The sequence below is a fragment of the Mus pahari genome, chromosome 16 (assembly GCF_900095145.1).
Source record: "Mus pahari chromosome 16, PAHARI_EIJ_v1.1, whole genome shotgun sequence".
Classification (NCBI taxonomy): Eukaryota; Metazoa; Chordata; class Mammalia; order Rodentia; family Muridae; genus Mus; species Mus pahari.
Window position 1 is genome coordinate 49,699,950 of NC_034605.1, and position 24,179 is coordinate 49,724,128.

The window sequence follows — 24,179 nt, forward strand, 5'->3', positions numbered from 1 at the left end:
AGAGGAGAGGAGAGGAGAGGAGAGGAGAGGAGGAGAGGAGAGGAGAGGAGAGGGAGTGGGAATGCACATGGGACCTAAAGGTAGGATATTGGAAAACCACTTTGGAGATGCCCCCAGCATGCTCAGTGCACATAAGGGCACAATGCCAATGCTAAAAGGCCATTCTGAAGGATGACCATAGAGCAAATGTCCTTTCTGGATAATGGGGTCAGAGCTAAGACAGACTTGGGGCTTTGCTCCATGATCTCTTTGCACTTGTGTGCGACTTGGTATCTTCCTTGAGTTACAATGATGATTCTCCGAGGCCTCTCAGAATCACTGTGGTTGGACCCCAGACACCTGACTGGGTGACCTTACATTTGGGTCCTTCTATGGGTGTACCCTGAATTGTCCCCTCTGAAGCCTGTCCTTGAGGGCATCAGTGAAACCAAGGCTGTTTCTAATGATAAGAGGGGCTGCACCATTATGGTCTGGGGCGGGGCATCCAGGTTCAGTTGGGATGACGCAAGAGCACTGTGGTCTGTTCTCATAGCCCTTCTCACCTTTAAATAGTAAACTAGAAGCTCGTTGAGGGCAGGGTCTGCGTTCAGGTTGACGAGGTAGCACTTGTCATCCCCCACCTTGATGCCGGAGGTCTCCAGGGAGATCCCCATGCTCTCCAGCTGCCGCTGTCTCTCCTGGGGACGGACACAGACAGAAGAAGAGACGCTTTGTTGTTCTACTCACAAGACGTATCCATGGAAAGAGTAAGTCACTGCTTCTGGGGACAACGCCAAAGAGATGACACATTCTACCCGGCTCGACTGAGTTGACTAAGGGCCACAGTGCAGGGCACAGCAGTGTCACAGGGCACTGCGGGGGAAGCACACGGTGTCGGCTTGTAGAAACTGAAAGTCTGTGGGGGGGGGGGGGGAGACAAGACGGATTAACCGGACCACAGAAGAGAGAATCTGTGTGTCGTGGAGGGCTAGGGAGGGCGGCATGGCTTCCTGGGAGGGACATCAGGATGGGCAGAGAATGTGTGAGACAATTCTTGGAACACTGGATGAATATCAACAGCAAGAGGCAAGATTAGTTGTTTGAGATGTGATCCCTGGAAAGCCCAGCAGACTCTGTGCACAGAGGACGAATTCAGGGGCAAACAACTCCAAGCAAATGGGGGAAACAGTGGGAGATGGGGTTGGAGGGGCAGGTAGAGACCCTGTAACGACAGGCCTTGAGTCCACCTGTCCGTGTAAGACTTATGCAATAGAGTGTAGAATGTGGCAGGTACTGATCTATGGCTGGGAACATGGTAGCTAACAAAAGGAAGCCGGCCTTTCATGAAAACACATGCTCTTGTACGAGGAGACCAGCGGTGGCCGTGTCCATGAAATGCATGGTGTGGAGCGTGACTGAGGGCACGCTCCGGCTCCACTGCCCTTGCCGCAATCCATTTCAGTGACTGCTCACACAGCGTCTTCCAATGAGCACAGAGAAGCACATGGTGAAAAACCTATGGCGCGCTGTGTTTTGAAAGTTTCTGCCAATCAGAGCTTTCAATGCCAAGAGATCTAAACCAACAAACCAACAACAAAACAAAACACCACCAAAAGTCTACTCTATCGCAATGTGGAGGAGCAAAGATCCCCCTAGCCTTGCTTATTCAATGGAGTATCCAGCCGAGCATCCTAAAGGACCATACACAGACTGCTGAAAGACGTGAAACTAGTGCCTTAAAATGAGCTTGGCAGAGGGAACAAGGCCCTGAAACGCCAGTTCTCGACCTTTGGGTGTCGAAGGACCCTTTCACAGGGGCGGTATACTCAGATATCCCGCCTATCAGATATTAGATCATGATCCACACCTATCAGATATTAGATCATGATCCACACCTATCAGATATTAGATCATGATCCACACCTATCAGATATTAGATCATGATCCACAACAGTAGCAGAATTACAGTTAGGAAGTAGCAACAAAAAATGATTTTATGGCTGGGGGTCACCACTGCATGAGGAACTGTATTAAAGGTCCCTGGCATCGGAGAGGTTGAGAACCTCTGCCGTGGAGGAGGCAGACGTCTGTCCCGAGGAGACGGCAGGTGGGAGGAAGCCAGCTCAGGAGCCCACCTGTGCGATCTCTTCCGTTTTCCTCAGCTTCTCTTCCCACGTCACCGTTAGCTCCTTTATCAGTTTCTCAGACTCTTCGAGCTTCTCCTTCAGCTCGGGGGCCTTCATGGCCTTTAACATAAACCAGAGACGTCAGCTTTCACAATCTCTGCAGCAGTATGGACAGAACATATATAATGGCATCCTTGCCTGTGGTACTGGAGGTTGAACACGGGGCCCTGCACCTTCTGTATGTAGCTATAAGCATGCTAAATAGTTATGAGCCAGATCTCAGCATCCTTATGTCCCTCTTTGGCAAGTAGTAACAGTTTCTCGAAAGCAATGAACTCACACACCACCAGTATGGACCTTGGACTTCGCTCATCAAGTAAATGGAAGAGGAGGACATGGTTGTCTGTTCCTCTTTAAAGAAGAGGCAGGAAAAAAAAAAGCAAACTAATATATAGAGGGGAAAAAAATCAATAAAGACTAACAGGTGTTTCATTTAAAGATAGAAAAACCAGTGCTAAATTTTATCTCTAAAATATCTCAATGTAGGGAAAAGGTTAGTTAAGCGTATTTATTTATTTGTCAATAAGACAGAAATCAATAGTGTCACCCATAAATATCCTGAAGCTGCAGTAGCCACTTAGGAACCTTTCTGTCAACAAGACCCAATCTCCAAGACTAAGGGCAAGGATGCCTGGCTTCCCTGAAAGCCTGGTGGAAACAATCTACAACGTCAATTTAAAAACAAAAGCAAACAAAAAACCCCACCCCACACGGTTCTTAGGATTTCCCTTTGGAAATTCAAGGGCCATGTGACCGAATAAAGCAAACAATTAGGCAGTGACAGGATCGACATCCTTTTCCTCCTGTCTGCAGGCTGCCAGGGCAGCAGTCGGTCACAGTTGTCCTTTACAATGCCTCTTAGCCCACAGCAGATGCTACACACTGAAATGCTGAATCACATGGCTATGACCCAGGGCCGCAAGCCAGCTTGTCCTTACCCATCAGACGCCCAAGTGAAGGGACATTGGGAACAGGCACGGTAGACAGATATTACCTCAGCCTGCGAGAGCTGCTCCCTCAGTTTCTCCACTTCCTCTCGAAGCTCGCGGATGACCTTGGCATTGGGATCCTCATTCACCACAGCGTGGTTCACAATCCTCTTGGCTCGATCTGCGTATCTTAGCGTGGACAGTGTCTCCTCGTAGTTGTCTGCCGCTGGGCTGATGGTCGCTATCATAGAGGTCTGGCTGTTCCCTCCTAAATTGTCCTATAAAGAATGTCAAGTAACAGCACCTTGTTGAACACCACTTTTATCAGCACACGGTAAAATAGTCACATTCGCCTTTGTTCTTTGAGAAGAAAACGCATAGTGTACGTGTGTTAACATTTTGCACATCATTTTATAAAAAAGATGAAATGTGATCTGTCTATATTTATAGCAATAAATAGTACCTGCCAAAGGACATTGTGACAGAACAAAATGATATAAAGTAGCGTTAATTTGTGTCTGTTTGCTGTTATGTGGCACATGTACATGAGTGTGCAGGGAGGTGTGTGTGTGTGTGTGTAGGTATGCACATGAAGAGGTAAAGAAAGCTATTAGATGTCTTTGCTGTCACTTTTAATCCCTCTAGAGTGTGTCTTGCTGAACCGGAAGCCAGCTGTCTCAGCTAGACTGGGTGTTCAGCAAGCCCCACCAGCTCCACGTCCAGCTGTTCACATGGATGCTGGGGACTGGAACTCAGGGACTGAAGCTTACTCAAGCAATCGATCTTACCATCTCCACACACCCTACAAGATATCTTTGTTGTGCATCACTAAGAATTAGGATGGCAGTACTGTGTGCTTGGTTAGGCAGTACTGTGTGCTTGGTTACCCCTGCACACTTCTTTAACAGCTATCCCACTGGAAACGGCAAGGTCAGATAAATATGAATCCTAGGTTAACAAATTACCTTAAGAAGCCAAGTGAGGACCGAATCACGATAAGGCACGAATTTGTTTTTGCCTTTGCCAGCGGCCTGGTCAGCCAGTGACGATATAACCAATCCCAATGTTGTAAGCGATCTGCCACAAGAAGAGTGAAAATTAACTTTTTTGGAATGTTTTGTTTTCATAAAACAACCGTCCTTCTAGAAAACAAGAAAAAAATATGCAGAACGGTTAAATCAACAGTCGGTTAAATCTAGTAATTTTCCCGGAAGCCAAGAACAAAGAAAAAAGGAGCCTATTAGCATAAAATGAATTTCTACAAGAAAATATTATTCTTAATTGCAGCACTTATAAGATGTGTATTTTAGAACCCCAAAACATGCAATTATAAAACCATACTGGGAAGCACTAATTCACTCCAAATATTAAAGTCTAGATTACTTAATCTTCAGGTCAAGTTGGGACCACCCAGGCCTCTGCTCTTGCACCAGGCAGAACAACTCCTATAACTTAGCACTCAATGCTGGTGACATGACTCAGTGTGGGGTTAACGCAGTTTCACAAAAGCCAAGACGTGCCGAAACCCAGGACAGCATCACACTTCACTTTCAAACTCGGCCACTCGAAGGAGCATGGGTAAACACTCCAGGGCTTTTAAGAAAACCACAGAAGCCGCTTCAGACCTACTAAATCAGACGGAGGTCTCTCAGGGTCACACACACACACACACACACACACACTAGATCCTGAGAACTTGCAGTTGACAGTGCCCAAGGATGTCTGGGCTCATCATTAACAAAGCGTAGTCCTAAAACATCAATCCCCATCATTGGAAACCTGTCAGAAATGCAGGCCCGACCCCAACCTGCTGAAGGGTGGAGTCCAGCAGGATGCAACCACACAGAATCCTATAATCCTAGAAGTGATGAATTTGAGTATTTCCTGAATGGAACTCAGCTTTAGAAATAGTAATGGACAAATAGTAATTAACTTTCTTTTTTCTTTTTCTTTTTTATTTTATTTTATTTTGCAGAACTTAGGACTGAACATCCTGGAGCCAGGATCCTAACACTGAGATATACCCACAGCCTTCTATCTTTTCTTCTTCAAAGACAGGGTCTACGCTGCCCAGGCTAGCCCTGAACTCACTCTGTAGCCTAGACAAGCCTTGATGTCGTTTCCCAGCCTCTTGAGTAACAGTGGTCCTTGTCTGGCGGCCTTGGGAAGGGCACTCCATGAACTGAATCAGTGTGTAGAAAAACGGAAGCAGCTGGAGTCCAGTGGCATCTTCATTCCACTCACACCAGACAGGTGGAGTTGCAGCCTGGCTTTCTGGTGGGCGATTTCTCACCCCTCCTCCACGGGGAGAATGTCTGCAGAGAACCTATATCCAGCACATTCCTGGATAGCTGCAGCCACTTGGTGCCCTGGTGCCTTCGCTCTTCAAACGAAAGGAGCGTCCCACGCTTTAAAGCACTTAAGAGCTTTGGGAGAGACGAAACCCCTAAATCTGCGGCCCATTAAGCAGGCACTAGTCATGCGAAACTGCTGACAGGTCTGCCCAAGAGGATTATTAATGTTTTGTATAAAGAGGCGGGGATGAGAGGCTGAGAGCACATTGACGAGATACATCAGCAATTTCTTTAGCTTCAGCATCCGGCTGGTCACGAGGCTTAGAAAGCCATTTGTGGGACTTCAAACAGTTTCATCTTATTAACATGGCTAGCACACGCTTAGCGTCCTGGCTGCCAGCCGCTGTCCCGTGCACCTTACAAGAAACCGCTTACTGAATCTTCACAGTAAGTCTACCTGACTGACAGCTTCCTTAGTCATGCATTACAGAGGAGGAAACAGAGGGAAGGTCACATGGCTGGATTGGATAAGCAGGAAATTGTAGGGTCTCCTCTGGGAAGCCCATTTTGACTCCACCTTTCCAGCTGCCAATCACCTCTGCTGGGTTCTCACTGTTCTCCACATGTTTCTATGGCAACCTATGTACCAACACATCAGCTCCAAAGCTCTTTCTGCTCTGCCTCCCAAGGCCAGGGTCTGCAGCTCACTCTGCCCTGTGTTCTAGTCAGCTCTGCAAAGGTCAAGCCTGTACCTCTTATCTGGGATCCTTGCGTGCACACGTGCCTTGAAATTTGACCTCTTTCAGAATTTTGTTGTGTACTTGTTATATACACTATAGGACCTCCCGGAGGTATCTTGGACAGTTTCCCTAATAAATAGGAAAATACCCATGATGGGAACAAACAAAGATCAATGTAGAAACAGTCTGGTGCAGTGGTTCTCAACCTTCCTAGTGCTGCAACCCTTTAATGCCTCATGCTGTGCTGACCCTAACCAGATTATTCCATTGCTACTTCACAACCGTAATTTTGCTACTGTTACAAATCGTAATGTAAATATCTTGACAGGCAAGACATCTGATATACAATCCCCAAAGGGGTCGGGACACACAGGTCCAGAACCCCTGGTCTGGCGCAACAGTCTGGAGGCTGACTCGTGAGTGTGGAGTGATCTTGATTTTGCTTCCTCAGAATTCCCGTGCCTCCTGCTTCCAGAGTAGCGATGCATTCTCTCTCCTGACCCAGAGTCCCTCAAGGGTCGCTATCCTGCTATCGCATATTATCACAGATGCCATGGCTTAAATCCACACGGCTCTGTAATCTTAAAGCTCTGAAGGTCAGAAATTCAGACTGTGTACTACCGGACTAAAGCTGGAGGTCTGTAGGTGGGTCTACATTTCCTGGGTGGGTGGAGTCTAGGGCGCTGGATGGGTGGGGCCTAGGGAGCTGGGTGGGTGGGGTCTAGAGAACTGGGTAGGTGGGGTCTATGGAGCCCCCACGCTTCTGTTGTCTCCTACCTTCCACAGGCCACCCTCACTTCTGACTCATGGTCCTCTCCTCCATCTTCTGGCAGAAAACAAGTCAGGTCCCTCAATCCCCTTGCTCAGGCTCACCTGCATCTCTCTTTCCTTTGAAGAAGCCTTTGACAATATAGGGTCTACTTGGGTAATCTTTACGTCTTAGAGACCCGACTTAAATTATACCTACTGAATTCTTTTGCCCTGTAATGTGTACACCAGATTTGGAATTTACAGTGTGGAGTTATTTGGTATCATTCGGGCTAGGCACCAAGTCTACTCGTGATTCCTATCTGATGGGTTTTCACTTACGTGATTTTTCCAAACACCAGCTTACTAGTATTTAAACCACCTGTCCCATCAGCAGACACAAAATGACCCATTCTGTGTCCTACACAAGACAAGACACATGAAAGCTACAGAGAGCACCAAAAACAGAGGTCCCGCCTCCCAAAGCAGCAGGAAGGTCCACACATTCCATTTGTCAGTGACCTTAGTGCACAGGTTAGGAAAAGAACGGGCTGTGAGGAGGGCTCATAAGTCATTGTGCAGAAGTTGCTAAGGGATCTAGACTATGTTACCACAGAGCCTGGAGGCAATCCAGCACAGACCAGTCAGGATTTCTAAATAACTCAGTATCTAAATACGAGGAAGCATCAATAACATTCATGCTAGACCAAAGAATCAGACTGTGCCCGGCAAACAGCATACAGCCCCTGGAGCGTTCCAGCAGTCAGACCCAGGGACTGCACTTAGAGTCCTAGGTTTACTACCTGACCACTGTCTGCCTTGGTTTTCTCATTGACCAGATGAAGATAGAAAATCCATCTTACAATGCTGATGGCAGGTTACGGCTGGAGAGACGACCCAGAAGTTAAGACACCAGACACTCTACTAGAGAACTAGGGTTAAATTCCCAGCACATACACAGCAGCTCACAACTGCCTATAACCTCAACTCTAGGGGACAATCTTCTGGCCTTCCAGGCCACCTGTAAGTATGCACACATCAATCAATCAATCAATCAATCAATCTAATGGGCAGATCAGATGAGCTACTTCCTAGAGAAAACTCAGAACCTTTCTAGGCACAAGAGAAAACTCAGACAGACAGACACAAGAAGGAAGCCAGCATCAGTTACAAAAAGGATATATATATCTTTTTCTGAGGTATCAGCATCAGGAAATGAATTCCTAACACAGGGATGCTCTTTGCTTTGGTCCGCCCCCCCTGCCCCCCCCCCATCCCATGCTCCAGTCTCTGCTTTCCCACCCTGTTCTGGGCTCTAGGGAAGCAGAACGGCCAGGCCATCTTTCCTTCTTCCATCCTGACCTTCTTCAAAGCTTCCTCATGAAGCACAACAAAGCCCCTACTTATGAAAGCCCGAGAGAGGAGGACAGGGGAGGGGGGATCCCTTAAAAAGGAGAGACTTTGCCAGTGTGTGCAGCTGTGTCCGTCTGATAAAGGGGGTGATGTCTCACATGGCCTCTCTGGGCTTTCATATGCTAAGAGCATTTTGTGCCAATATTATGTTACAACATCAAGCTGCAGGAGCGTGCTCCTGAGAATATTTCTCATCATCACGTTCTGCTGAAGACAAGACCTCAAACTACAATGGATCACCCGAAAGGGGTAACAAAGACTCAGCGATTTTCTGTAGAACTCGGAGTAATGACAGCAATTACGCTGATTAGAGAAAACACTCCTGACATAATTGGTATTTATTCCGTGCAAACCACACACCAGGCATTGTTCTAAATGCACGGTGGCATTTAATCTTTGGCAGTCTGAGGAAGCCGAGACTGTTCAAGCTCCCCTCTACAGACGGGAAAACTGAGGCAGAGTGGCTATGTCACTTGCCCACAAAACACACATCTCGTAAGCAGTGGATGTAGGATGAGCTCTGGGCAGCCTGTTCCCTGAACATACATGAATACAGACACACACACACACACATACACACACACACACACACACACACACACACTCACACACTCACACTCCAAACAGTGAGACTCCTCATCTACATTACTCATATATCAATATGAGTCAGCTTTACAAAGGAATTTAAGGCAGGCTTTTCTGTTGATAGATCTGCTCTATAACTGTGGCTTGAAGTTTACCAAAGACTGTACTGTAGGCACTCCCTGACTTACAATGGGGTCAGCTCCAGATAAAGCTACTCTCAGTAGGAAACACTGTGTGAGTCAAGAATGCGGTTGACACACCTGCCCTCCCTAGCCAGCATCCCATCTTAGCAACACGGCACACTGTGGAGTGCCGGATGGATCCATCCAGGGAGTCATGGTTTGTCATCATCTACTTAGCCTGGAGGTATAGAAACAGACTACAGCTTGTCCCAGGAAAGGATTCAAAGTCAAAGTCTAAAAGATCCCTAGTTGAACCACTATCAGGGATCGAATGTGCTTGAATTGAACATTTGGTTCCCAGCCGGTGGTGCTGTGGTGGGAGGCTGTGGAGCCTAGTTGGGATGGAAGGGTGGGGCTGATCCCTGGGGCTTAGACTTCGAGGTTTGAGTTCTGCCTCTGGCCCACTCTTTGCTTCCTGATCCACCCATCTGAAAGACAGCCAGTTCCCACAGCCTCAGTCGCTCCGGCTGCTTTCCCCTGAGATGGGTTTTCAGCTGTGAGAAGACGAATCATTTTCCCTTCCTTCAGTCACGTTAGCCAGTTATAATCAAAGTGACAATACAAATAACTTCTATTACATCTACCCTGAGCTGGGGACCACCTATCCACATAAGACACAGGTCATTGACCACTTGGGGAAGGGCAGGGCTATACCACAGGACTTTACTTCAATGATAAATGTCTTGTACAGAAACAATTGCAGGCCACCATTTGTCTTCCATCAGGTTTACTAAAGTTACAAAGTTACCAACACTTTAACCTTGTGTCAGAATCACTGGATCCTTATGATGCAACCAGGCACCCACTCCCCACCCTCCATCGCAAAACAAAGGGACGCCTGGGTTGCTCCGGTCACCTTTGGTCACCTTACTTGTTAATGTTGCTGCCTTCCTTCAGCCGCTCGCCTGCCGCTCCAGTCTTCGACACTCTCTCGCTCCCCGCCAGGTCTACCAGGCTCACCTTGCTGACTTTCTCCCCAGAGTTCTGATTGTAGGAAATAAGAGAGAAACAGCCCAGGTGAAGGGACACACGAGAATAATGACACTGTGATCCACTCCAAAGCACTTGGGATCTTAACCGGTTCACAGTTATTGGTTTCCTAGTAAACCAATTTTAGATCTGTGTATGTATGTGCACTGTACGTGTATATGTGTGTCCCATGTTTATGTGTGTGAGGACCAAAGAGTAACCCAGGTGATGGCCCTCATCTTCCACCTCGTTGAACAGGGTCTCCATACAGGGCTCACTGCAGTGATTCAGACTGGCTGGCCCAGAGACTTCTGGGCAGTCTCCTGTCTCAGATCTCTCCTCCATTCATTATGGGAGTCCTGGGGTTACAGAAGTGCTCTGTCACATTGGAGTTAACATGGGTCATGGGGATCCAAACTCAGGCCCCCATGTTTGTGTGTCACAAGCTTTAGCCACTAAGCCATCTTCTGAGTCCCTAAGGCAAATTTAAGAGGGTAAAGTAATCGAACATTCTGCTCTGCAGCTGGGCAGAAGGTTTTCCAGACTTTCAGGGTTATCAGAAGAATTTCCAGGACAGTCAGAAGGCTAGACAGTGTCCAGGACAGACAGAAGTTAGAAGTTTTATGGACCTTGGATGGAACACCAGCACGTGAAGCTCCTTTGCATTTGGGTCAAATTCTGCCCTTTTTTGAGATAGAATTTAGATGGATTTTAGATAGAATGTTGCAGTTTCTTTTGTAACATCTCAGGTAGCCTTGAAGTAGATTTGGTTGCTTTTTAGGGATATACTTGTTCAAAAGAACACATATTTAAAAGTTGTGTGGAGACATCTTCATGATAGTTAGGGTGTTACACACAACATCCATTTTTCTTCCCCCAGACAGTCTCAAGAAGTCAAGGATGGCCTTGAACTCCTAACCTTCCTGCCTCTGGGTTTTATGCAGCAGTGGAGAACTAAACCCAGGGCTTCATGCCTGCTAGGCAAGCCCTCTACCAACGGAACTAACTATATCCCAAGCCCTAAAAAAATCCAACTGAAAGATGCCAGTAGAAAGGTGGGTGGTGGTGGCACACGCCTTTAGTCCCAGTCTTGGGAGGAAGAGGCAGGTGGAGCGATGTGAGTTCAAGGCCAGCCTGGTCCTTAGCCTCTGAGTCCAACTGTGACACACTTCCCTGTTTCCACTCCGAGTCCCTTACCCCAGACTGTAGGTCATACAACGTCTGTGTGATGATGATGTTGAAGACTGCATGGGAACGGCTGCTCTCCTCATTCATGTTGGTCGCTGCTACCGTTCGAGACTTATTTCCCTCAGACATGAGTGACTCAATGTCCTAGAGGTAAAGACCAAGAAAGTGCTATGAGCAAACACAAGGGTTCACTCCCTGACACACCCCAAGAATGTGTCCACTACGATCCTCCCATGCCTTGGTCACACCCTTCCATAGACATAACTAGCTTCTTTTCTACACAGTATGGCTGGGGTCTCCTCCCCACCTGGAGATATTCATTCATATTCATTCATATTCTCTCTCTCTCTCTCTCTCTCTCTCTCTCTCTCTCTCTCTCTCTCTCTCTCTCTCTCTCCCCTAGCTCTTCTTGCCCTGTGAATGTCCCATTTGTTCCTTTGTAAGTTCCCAGAAGAGCAGACACTTACTGAGCACGCCACACACACACTAAAGGATAGTCGTCGTCCCATTTAATTCTAACTGTCCTCTGCCTGTCACCCTGGTGCGGCTGCCTGTCCCCTGCTATCTGCCTCCCCTCCCTCTGTGAGCAGCTCTGGCTCTACAGGAGAAGAGAGCTTTGTGTCTTCATTCTTAGGATGCACCTGGAGCCACTGGGCTCCTACAAAACGTTTGCTGAACAAGTGTTACGAAAGGAACCCTCTTGGCACACCAAGATGTATAAGTTCATGGAGCTCATCTAAGATTCCCCACGGCTAGGGAGAGGCAGCTCTCAGGTGTAAATGGAGTTGCATCCCTGTTTTTCAGAGGTGACAAGGCAGCAGGGACTGAGTTTCATCACCATTAGCTGGGAAGCAGGCTTAGTCAAAGTGCTGACTGAGCACCTTTGATTCAGAAAGGCCCCTTCACGTCACAACGGTGGTGCATTTAAACTGATGGTTAAGTCCAAACCCAACTTGAGAAATACAGTGTATTTTCATTTAAATAGCTGTATGCTGACCCTCACCTTAGTTTTAGCTTTACCGAGTCTCAGATGATAAATGGGTAATCTTATACATTATAAGTAAATACAGGGGTCTGTTCATTTATTTATTCTCTCATTCATCTGCTTCTTCAGCAAAAGAACTAGAAATCTGTGTGGTTAAAACGTCCAAGGTAATGACTGTAGAAATGACAGCAGGACATCGTGTCTGGGTATAAAAGTCAAGAGCGGCCAGGAGTGGGGACACACACCTTTAATCCCAGCACTCGAGAGGCAGGCAGATTTCTGAGTTTGAGGCCAGACTGGTCTACAAAGTGGGTTTCAGGACAAACAGGGCTATACAGACAAACCCTGTCTTGAAAAACCAAACCAAACCAAACCAAAACAAAACAAAACAAAGTTGAGAACGGGGAGAAAACAGATCAGTCCTTGGATAAAGCAGTGAATCTGAAAAAGAAGGGAGCCAGCACACTGAAGAACATTAGAAATCAAGGCAGGGCCTCTGCCTATAAGAAGGGGGTTAGTTAACTACCAAATGCCAAGCAGACAACCTGATTGTTTGGAAGGACATTGTATTGCTTGCCACCTGGGGGAGGCATTTCAGTAGTGACAAAGGGGAAACACTCAGCAACCTGAGATTGCTGGACCTTCTGGTCTCACTGTGAACGCCTCACCACGAGGCAGCCAGAAGTGTGACTGAAGGACACACTTTTTTCTTTTATGAGGTTAAAAAAAAAAAAAAAAAAGGCCCTTACCTCAAAGCCGGTGACAGCCAGCTGAGACAGGCCGTCCACATACGGCCCCAGAACCTTGTGCTCCCGGACTTTCAGGGACTGCCTGCTCCTAGAGGAAGAAGAATCAAGTGAGTGGGTCTTACCACACTTGGAAGCTTCCCCCTTTCCCCAAGCACTTAGATATTCAGATTACAAATGCAAAAGGATCTCTTAGTGATTAGAAAGAAGGTGCTTTAATGGCCACTTTATCGCAAAGCAGCACTCCGCATGAGAAATGTCTTAGACTCTGATTTCAAATGGTGATACTATTTTAAAAATGTCTCTCTCTCAACCCAAGGATAAGGGAAACCAGCACACAACCCTGGCCAGCCTCCCATGGTGGAGGACGGATAAACCTACACATTCTTCATAAAGAACAACTTCAATTCTTTTTGATAATCTTTTTATTTATTGGGAATTCCAAACAAGGCATTTGATTATACTCCTTCTGCTCCCCAGCCCCTCCCATAACCTCACTGCCAACCAGGCCTCATTTTTTCCCCTCTTCTTTAAAGTTAAAAAGGTTTTGAGCAAATACTGAACAATAATAAAATCTTTTTAACTTTAATTTACTTTTCCAAGTTTCACTGATTTATGTTGGCCCCATGCTGGCAATTTTATATACAGAAAGTCAGATGATGACACAGTTGTAGCCACTGATGTCTGATACTTGAATTAGCTCTGCTGATGACAATATTGGGGCTATAGTTAATTTATGCATGTGTGTCTATATGTCTATGTGAGTGTCTGTGTGCTTGAGTGTGTATGTGCCTCTGTCTCCCTGTTTGTGTGTGTGTGTGCATTCACACTAGTACACATATGGAGGTCAGAAGGAAGTGGGGTTTTCCCTTTTACCACATGAGTCCCTGGCATCAAATTCAGGTCATTTCAGCCAGCAGCAAGCCCCATGAACCATTTCATCACCCCTTTAGGGGATCTTGTGAATTTTAAATGGTTAGCTCTGATCTGAGTCCCATTTGATAGTTAATTAGACCAATGAGGTTTAAAACTTGAAGTTAGTAGGTATTTTCTATACTGCGGGTGCCATCTTTTTCATGGCACATGGCATTTTATCATCTTTCAAAGAGTTAATGCCTGGCATCTCTCTATGTTTCTAAACACTTGGCAATGCTACAGAAGCATTTTCCAGGTGTCCCGTTTAATCTTACTTCTGAGAACGAGAAGGCAATGCAACTGTAGTAAGTGCTGGACTCCGGGACTGAGCAGTCAGATCTTCAAGAGCGCACCCAACCCAGCAGTGGGCTCACTCTTCCCAACCAGAGTCTATATCGCTCGGCAGCACGGCAGGAATTAAACCTAGGCCTTTATGCTGATAGAGGGAATTCTTGCATACCGTGGGCACTCTAGTTAATGAAACAGGTGCCTCCGTATCCTGTGACACACAGTCCTATCCCCAGAAGAATCCTCTAGAAGCTCCTGTACCTACTGCTCACGAAGCCTGCGCATGCGCGCCCAGAGCGGCACTCTACAGAGACAGGAAGCCCAGAATAGCATTATACGGAGATGTGAAGCCTGCACATGCGCGCCTATGGTGGAGCTGAGACATGAAGCCTATGCATGATGGGAAAGGCACAGTGTTTGATCATGCAACGAGATGTTAAACAATAGTGAACGCTATCACATTATTAACCCCTATATAAAAATGAATGAAATGAGTATATGCTGGTGCTGTTTATCAAGGTTAAAAATTGTACAAAATCATGGATGAATGCTACAGAAGAGGAAGCCGATGGCAAATTTAAAATTTCTAGTAGTATTTACCTCCAGGACCAACAGGGAAGGGAACATAAAAACAGGTTAAAAATGATTGGCTAGATTCCACTTGTTAAGACAAGTGGGTGTGTAGGCAGGGGTTGATTTTACTGTTCCTCATACCTGACAAGGGTTCTTTTGTATAAACAGTTAATACTTCTTTAAAGTAAACGCAAACATTTCAATGACGGGGGAGGGGCAGTCTTGATGTCTATAAAGTTATTATTAAAACTTTTGATTTCATTGGAGACCACGGGGCTGGAAAGTGGGCAGAGATGTGACACATCCTACAGCTGCTAAAATTATTGGAAAGTATTTAATGATACATCAAAGCGATCCTCGGGTTACACAGGAAATTCTGGATATCGAATTGCTATTTATCAAATAGCTTGAAGATGTGAACGTGTCCACATACTGCACGACTGAAACAAAGCAGAGAGGCATACCCAAGTGTTACCCAAGGGGACTTGTGAGTGGCAGGGCTAAAGGTCAGCTTCATTTCTTAAACTTCACCTGCTTTCTATGTTATTTTCCAACTATCTAGTCAGTTTTAAATCAATGCAAAGTTTGACTGGAAAAATGAATTTATGGCTCAAGCTCACTTGGATTTTTAGTAACCTAGTTTTTTTTTTAAATAAATGTTTTATTTATTTATTTATTACATGTAAGTATACTGTAGCTGTTTTCAGACACTCCAGAAGAGGGAGTCAGATCTTGTTACAGATGGCTGTGAGCCACCATGTGGTTGCTGGGATTTGAACTCAGGACCTTTGGAAGAGCAGTCGGGTGCTCTTATCCACTGAGCCATCTCACCAGCTCCGTAACCTAGTTTTTTGTTTTGTTTTGTTTTGTTTGCTGATACTTTTCAAGACAGGGTTTCTCTGTGTAGCCCTGGCTGTCCTGGAACTCACTCTGTAGACCAGGCTGGCCTCCAACTCAGAGATCAGCCTGCCTGCCTGCCTCCCAAGTGCTGGGATGAAAGGTGTGTGACATCACGACCTGTCATCACCTATGAGAGACAGGGATGTCTGGGTTTCACCTGTGTCTCCCGAATCATTCAGAATGGGAGTGGGGCTCAAGCCAGTAAAGACCCTTAAAGAGTTCCCTGCATGCTCCCAACACATAACCAGGGAGGAGATGGTGGCCACAACCCTCCTGCTACTACACTTCCAATTTAGAGCTGCTGTTTCCAAAATAAACGCAAGGACCAATGTGCAGCTACTAGCACAATTTTCTGATTCTTTGTGACAGGGTCTCACTACATAACTCTGGCCTAGAACTCATTCTGCAGCCTAGGACAGTTTCAAACCGGTGGTTTGAATCTGTCCTCCTCTGAGTACTGGGATTAGAGGCATACATCATTCAATTCTATAATTATTATTTATCTTATCTTATGTGTATGGGTATTTTGTCTGAACACATCTATGCACCATGTGTGTGCAGTACCCACAGATGACAGAAGAGGGCGACATATCCCTCGGGATCAGAAGTATAGATGATTGTGTGCCACCTTGAAGGTGTGGGCAATGAAACCTGGGTCTTCTGAAAGAGCAGCCAGCGTTCTTAACCACAGCTCTCAGCTCCTATAATTTTGTTTTAATGAATTGTCCCTGATAACAAAAAACAATGCCAGCAGTAAGAACATCTTTGCACGAGCTGACATAACTTTTCACGGCATACATCTGACACACTGAAAGGCTTTGGGAGGCTCCTCATTTTTAGTACAGGAACCAACATCGGAACAGTGACCAATGGCCCAAATATGTAGACAACCTGGCAATTTTAATTTTAAGATCATTTAAAGCCTGGCAGTGGTGGCGCATGCCTTTAATCCCAGCACTTGGGAGGCAGAGGCAGGCGGATTTCTGATTTCGAGGCCAGCCTGGTCTACAGAGAAACCCTGTCTCAAAAAAAAAAAAAAAAAAAAATCATTTAAAATGATCTTCCAGGCTGGAGAGATAGCTCAGCTGTTAAGAGCACTGACTGCTTTTCCAGAGGTCCTGAGTTCAATTCCCAGACCTGTAAAGGGATCTGGCGCCCTCTTCTGGTGTGTCTGAAGACAGCGACTGTGTAGTCAAATACATAAAATAAAATAAAATAAAAAATATCTTTAAAAAATAAAATGAGATGACTCTTCCTCATTTTATGCTTTACTTCAAAGCACTCACTCACCCTTTGGGGTCCAAGAGGTCCCGGACCTTCTCATTATAGATCTCCATGTAGGATACTTCGACTTTAAAGGTCTGCGACTCGTTTTGCTCCAGGGAGATCCTTTGAAACAGAGCACAACAGAGCCTTGGGATAAGGCCCAGCTGCTCTGCGTGGCCCATCATGGAAAAGGACTTTCCAGAGCCTGGAAAAGAGCAAGAGAGCGGTGTGAGGGGAGGGCAGGAGAGAATGCAAGCCGGATGCTTCAGCAGCACAAGATGCTCCTGCTGGACGGCCAAGGACACACAGAACACATGGGGTGCATTTGGACCTCAAACCCAGAACCCTGAACAGCACAGTTACTCTCCACACTAGAACCCCTCCCGGGTCTATGTCTGTAAGGTTGGGATGGTCCATTGTATACAAATGAGTGTGTAGAGACACAACCACTAAGAATGCACCCCAGGAGAGCAATGGAGGTAAAATCCCACCCATCCACTACGTAGTATGGAAAGAGCTGTGCACGTATGAACGTGTGCATGTGTGCCTGTGTGCCTGTGTGTGTGGAGAGCAGAGACCAGCTTTGGCTGTCACTCCTTTCTACCATCCTTATTACTTGAGGCAGGGTCTCTCTGGCCCTGGAGCTTCTGTGGTACATGAGACTGACAGGCTGGTGAGCCCCAGGGATCTGCCTGGCTCCGCCTCTGAAGCCACCACGCCAGCTTCTCCATATGGATTCTGGTGACTGAAAAAGTCACGTCTACATACCTATACGGCGAGCCTTTTACAAGATGGCCAATTTCGTCAGTTTTACTAGGTGTGGTGATTTGAATATGCCTGATCTATGGGGTGGCACTATTGGATAGTGTGGCCTTGTCGGAGTAGGTGTGGCCTTGAAGGATGTGTGTCACTGTGGGGGTAGGCTCTTAGACCTTTCTCCTAACCGGGTGGGAGCCAGTCTTCTCCTATTTGTCTTTGGAACAAGAGGTAGCCTGCCTGGATGCTGCCATCCTTCTGCCATGATAATAATGGACTGAACCTCTGACCCTGTAAGTCAGCCCCAATTAAATGTTGTCCTTATAAGAGTTGCCTTGGTCATAGTGTCTGTTCAGAGCAAGAAAACCTTAACACTGGGACACACATTGCATATACAGTAAAATCCCAGCATCACTAAGACAAGCAGCCTGTCCTAGCTGGACATACCACATGCTAAATTACCCATATTCTCTTCCTGAGTTCTCACAGCCATGTGACACAGACGGTGGCAGTATTATTAGGCATCATCTCTTATTTCTACTCCAAAAGAACAACAGCTCAGAGCAGTAATAGCTGGGCCCCAACTGTATTTTGGATTAGCCTGTTTTGCTCTACCTGTTTCAGTTAAGAATCTATCATCATTTTGGAACCCAAATGATGGTGGGGGGTGGGGGATGAGGGTGGGGGTGGGGGAGACTCTAAAAATATTGTATTGATTCTGCCAAAACATTTATACTGTGAAACTGATGATTGCTTTTCCAGTTCAAACACAGGCTAAAACTATAATTTAGGAAAATGATGCTTAATAGTACGGAACTAGCTGTGCTCATTAACACCAAGATTAGGTAATTACTGGAACTGATGTATTTTCAAAAAGTGGGATAGGTTTGATTGCAAGATGTCAGGAGAATTTTTCTGCATTTCTCAAACTTCCCCAGCCTTTTAAATGTTAGGAAATTATATATATTTAAGATATGATTGTAGCTCATGCTTGGACCACCAGAGGTCCTGGGTTCAATCCTCAGGACCACAAACAAACAAATAAAACAGAGAAGGGACAATTATTTATATAGTCTTCTAATTTCAGCGCTAGGGGTTAAATTCAGGATTTTGCACGTTAGGCAAGCACTTGTCCACTGAACTATCCATCCTTTCAAACACTTGTTTCATATCATCAGCTTCAATCAGAGCAACATCTTACCCGTCTGGCCATATGCAAAAATACAAGCATTGTATCCCTGAAAGGCTTTCTCGAGAATTCCTTCCCCGAGGCACTTGAAAACGACTTCTTGACCTAGAAAACAAGACAAACATTTAAGACTTATTAGTTTTATGTGCATTCGTGGGTACCCACAGAAACCAGAAGAAGGTGTTAGACTCCCCAGAGCTGAAGTTCTATGCAGCTGTGAGCCACCTGATGCGGTTATAGTTCTTAGAGCAGAAATTACCTTACCTGCTGAGCCCAAACAGATATTTAAAAATAAAATTAAAACGGGTGATTTGTGTTGAGATGTGTGTGTTTTTATAAAAAGAGAGATGTAGTTTTACATTAACGTGTATCATTGTTTAGCTTGCATGTATATGTGTACACAACACATGCGGTTCCATCAGAGGCCAGAAGAGGGCACTCTATGCCCTGGATCTTAAGTCACAGACAGTTGTGAGCCACTGTGTGGGTTCTGGGAGCTGAACCTGGATCCTCTGCCAGAGGAGCAAGTGCTCTTAAGAGTTGAGATATGGGAAGCCCTCTACTGATGTATTAGTAATAACCTCTTAGTCCCCACCCCCTCAAAATTTACAATACAGCTATAAATAAGAGTGTAGCAAATGCAGTTTATGTAGCTGGGGCTTGCTTCGCTGCCCCTGTTGATCTCAACCTTACAATCCCCAGTGAGCCTCCTAACGGAGCCTGTTCAGCAGCTCAGACTCTAGGCAGGGATAATCACAGCTGGTTTGCAGTTTCAGTTTTGTTCCTAAACAACTGCCGAATATTTGGATAAGTTTACGATTCTATACTACTGCTGCTCTGACATATCTCCTGGGATTAAAGTTCCTTCGCCATGGTTAGCCGGCTGTACAACAGCATTGTCAAAGTTGGTTTCCTTTTCTTCTTTAGAAATGGTATCTAAATGTTATTTAATACGAATTGTCTTGTCTCCCGTCTGAGTTCAGTTGCCAAGTAGAGAGAACCCTGAGTACATTTTCTTATGCCCGCTTCCTCCCCGTGCAAGGTGTTTTGCACTGTCAACTGCTGGGAAACTGCTCACTGGTGGTAGTGGTGGTGAGGGGTGACAATGGCTAATACTGACTGTCAGTCAGTGTGACAGGCTCTAGAATCCCCTAGGCAGCAAACATCTGGGCATGCCTTTGAGGGATTAGCTGGATTCAGTTATCTGTAGGGAAGACCTCGCATGTGGGCAGGGGCATTCCATGGACTGGCATCCGTCCTGGACTGAATCAAAAAGAGAAAACGAGCTAAGCAGAACCGCTCATCGCTCTCTCCTTCCCGACTGCCGGCACAGTGTGGTCAAGGGCCTCTAGCTCTGCTGCTATGCTTGCCCTGCCCTCTGGAATTGTGAGCCAAAAGGACCCCTTCCTTCCTCAACCTGCTTTGGCCAGGGTACTTGATCAGGACAAGAGGAAAAGTAACTAAGATGTTGCCATTCACCAGTTAGCAGGTCCACCTCATCTGTGCTCCCACAGGAGGACAAGGGCAAGTTCTCTTTCACTAACCCTCGCCTATCTCAGCTCCTGGGGCTTCTACCGTGACCTACACGATCACGGAGTGGGACAGAATGTAGTTATGACATGTTTAATAAACATTCAAGGTGGCATGCGCTTTCCTCACACCGACTATCAGACAATGAAGAGAATTACATTATTCTTCCTTCCCCCATGTTCCTGTGGTTACAGGAACATTCGTTCTCACAGTATCAGCAGGCACTACTGGCTTATGTTCTGTTTCCAGCCCTGGGATGAGTGCACCCGGACGTCAGAGATGGCAATCTCATTATCTTTGTAATCCTAGTGCCTAGTATAAAGGGCTTAATAAATATCTGTTGAAAGATGGGAGTCAGTTTAATCGTTTCGTCCTCTGTATATCTGAAAACCTTTGCATATTCAAACATAACCAACTGCGAGTTATTGGTGGCGTGTTTCTCTTTGATGGGAGGCTAGATGGGATTTCAGCGCTGCCTTGCGGTGCATCAAGACTTCAGGGTAAGATGCTTCAAAACCTGTCAACAAGAGACTAGAACTGACACTTCAACCATGGGGCTGCCAAAAAGTGAAATTCTGGCAACATCAAATATTGTTGAGCTGTAGAAAGGAAACCCGAGACTGGAGCGATAGCTCAGAGGTTAAGAGCACTGACTGTTCTTCTAGAGGACCTTGGTTCGATTCCCAGCACCCTCAGAGTAGATCACAACTGGAACTCCAGTCTCAGGGGATTCATCGCCCTCTTCTGGCCTCCTTGGATACTGCATGCAAGCGGTGCACAGACACACATGCTGTCAAAACACTCATACATATAAAACAAAATGAAAGGAAGTCCGACGGGGGAAGGGGATAAGCCTCCATTCTAACCCACTGTATGTGCATATCTGAGACAGTCTCCCCACATGACCTCGTCAAAGACGTTCTAGCAGCACTGTTTAACATGCTAGAAACTGCGGCCAAGTTAAGTACCCAACAATAGTATGAGATTGTATGCCTTAAATGTAAGCGTTTCAGAATGAAAAAGCATATACCTAAAAATAAAACATAAAGTACTTATGTGTGTCAACAATTGTAACAAGAAACATTATTGAAGAGGGGAGAGCCATGACATAGTAACTATATACAATGTAAAGACTTAAGATGTTATAATGCAAGAGACACCCACACAGAGAGAAAGAGGAGGGGGAGAGGTTAAAGTTTGCAAAACGAATCAGAAAAAACAATATTCCAAATCTACATCGACTTTCCGCTCCCTTTCTAACACCTACCATCCAGTACACCGCTTACTCCAGACACGTCGGTAGCACCCACAGATTTTAAAAGCAAACAGAATTGTAACAGCCTTTTCTAAACAGGAGCTCAGGCCGTGGACACTGGTAATCCATCAGTGGCTCTTGCCCTTGGTCTCCACGGTGAGCTGTAAACTCTCAGAGCCTATCTGGAGCTCCGTTTGTGTGTTTCCTTGTTTATTTCTCATTCTGGCTTCAACTATTGGACTATGACATCAGGGCCCATTGCAGCTCTGCAGAGCATAAGGCACGTGTCACGCACACATTTGTGTTTGATGACAGAATATAACCCGAGCTTGTCACATTTACCTATTGTGTGGATGTGTGGATGCATGTGTGGAAGTCAGAGGAGGAGATAATCCTTTCCCCTTTCTATTCTGTGAGGTCTGGGACTTGAACTCAGGTCATTAGGCTTGGCAGCAATCACCTTTACCTGCTGAGCCATGCCATCAGCCCTGTGGCTTTTCATATTTAATAAAGTTTCATGTGAGATGGGATATGAGAAAAATTTGGAAAGCAAAGAAATGTGTGCGCATGTGTTTATATGTGTTTATACACATAAATGCATAAAGCGAATGTTTTTGTGTATTTCTGGAAAGAAATGTTTTTTTCTCCATTCTATCCGTAAGTAACTTGACTAAGACACAACTAGGAAAAGAGAAAAATAGAAAGAATTACTGTGAAGCTTATGTGTTTTCAGAAACCTACAGCTAGGTCCCTTGAGAGACCGGAATACATTTTATTATAACTTCACATCCTAGAGGGAACTTGTTCTTTTTAAGACAAAAATAATGAGTAGCTCCTTCATCCACGGGAACATTTTTTTAAAAACCTTTTATTTAATATATATTCTCAACAATTGTGTGTGTACGTATGAGTGTGTGTGTGTGTGTGTGTGTGTGAGAGAGAGAGAGAGAGAGAGAGAACTCGTGTGCATGCATGCAGGGAGGTAAACTTTCAGGAGTCAGCCATCGTCCTCTACCCCGGGGGGCAGGGGTAGGAGATCAGACTCAGTTTCCCAGGCTTGGCAGTAAGCACCTTTACTCACTGAGCCATCTCACCGGCCCCTATGTGGACACCGAGCTGGCCATCAGGAGGACATGGACAGAGGCAGCCCAGCCCCGCCCTGCAGACATTTCCATTCTCTTTCCCGGAAGGATTTATGCTGACAGCTTTCTGCACTTTCCTGCTGATTGCCCTTGGAGGGATCCCCCAAATTAAACATGAGGCCTTCTCTCTGACACCCACCACTGCTGCTCATTATCCCGACGAGGCTAGGTCAAGAAGGAAGAAGGCCCCATTTTGTTAACTCTCTTTTCTTTCTGCTCACTTTCCTAAGACTTATTTATTTAATATGAGTACACTGCTGCTGTCTTCAGACACACCAGAAGAGGACATCGGATCCCACTACAGATGGTTGTGAGCCACCATGTGGTTGCTGGGATTTGAACTCAGGACCTCTGGAAGAGCAGCTGGTGCTCTTAACCCCTGCTCACTTACTCTTAACGTCCAGTAAATAGGCTGTCTGTGTTCTGTGTCACTTTATAAGCCGGCTGGTACGCCTGCCCCCACCTTGCTTCTGTTCTGAATGCATGCTAAAGACATCAACTGTTAGTCTATCATACATGTTATCATGCATGCTAAAGACATCAACTGTTGGCCTATCACACATGTTCCAAGTATTTTTCCCAACTCTGTCAAGCAATGGTTTTGTTATTTCATATTCAGATATTAAAGAGCATAGCTAGATGGCAGCAGTGAGCAAGTTCAGCAATAGCCTAGCACTTCACCATCTGATGACCCCACTTTGTCCCCTGTGACCTACATGGTGGGAAGAAAGAACCGATTCACATATATATGCAACGTAATATAAATAATTTTTTTTTAAGCCAGGTAACCCTGGCTGTCGTGGCCAGGCTGGCCTCGAACTCAGAGATCCACCTGCCTGCCTCTGCCTCCTGAGTACTGGGATCAAAGGCGTGTGCCACCATTGCCCAGCCCTAAAAGCAAAACTTGCAATACCCAAATCCTTTCTCTTTCCTTCACAGGTTTTGCTCACAGTTTTCACACAGGAGTTTGCTCACATTTTCTTTTAGTTGTGAGTGCTGCCTCTTCCTGGTGGAGAGGCTCTGGGAAGGCCTCATGTCTTCAAGTGGCAAGCAGTGAGTGCTCTTCCACCTGACTAAGATGTCAGGCTGGTCACAGAGGCAGCAGCCACGGTGCCTAGCCAGCGAAGAGCCTAAGATGGATTTTAGTTATTATCTACAATGAGTATCATCTTGTCATTAGTTTGGTGCAAAGAAGGAAGTCATCAGCTAGTCATCGTTCCTTCTGTCTTGCCAGACCTCTGTGCAGCTTCCAAGTTTCAAAGATGACAGTAAAAAGGATGAGACAGTGGACAGCAGTCCTCAGAAAGGAATCATTGTTGCCTGTTTGTTTGATTGTTTGTTTGTTTGTTTTTAAGCTTTCTTTGTGGTCTCACTGATAAATGTAAGGGGCAAGTGTTTCTCACATTTTTGAGAGAGAGAGAG

At 45.8% G+C, this 24,179-nt stretch overlaps 1 protein-coding gene across 7 annotated transcripts in view; it reads right to left on the minus strand.

The window, feature by feature from the left end:
• The window catches only part of Kif13a (kinesin family member 13A), a 179,550-nt gene that overhangs the window by 63,860 nt on the left and 91,511 nt on the right, over positions 1–24,179 (minus strand). For all 7 annotated transcript variants that reach the window (XM_021216077.2, XM_029547707.1, XM_029547710.1 and 4 more), the window contains exons 5-13: positions 18,843–18,935; positions 16,910–17,090; positions 12,947–13,034; positions 11,222–11,356; positions 9,927–10,039; positions 4,060–4,171; positions 3,160–3,372; positions 2,115–2,225; positions 543–677 (exon numbers count right to left, since the gene is read on the minus strand). In XM_021216077.2, the coding sequence (XP_021071736.1) occupies positions 543–677; positions 2,115–2,225; positions 3,160–3,372; positions 4,060–4,171; positions 9,927–10,039; positions 11,222–11,356; positions 12,947–13,034; positions 16,910–17,090; positions 18,843–18,935 (1,181 nt within the window). The remainder of the gene's footprint in view (positions 1–542; positions 678–2,114; positions 2,226–3,159; positions 3,373–4,059; positions 4,172–9,926; positions 10,040–11,221; positions 11,357–12,946; positions 13,035–16,909; positions 17,091–18,842; positions 18,936–24,179) is intronic.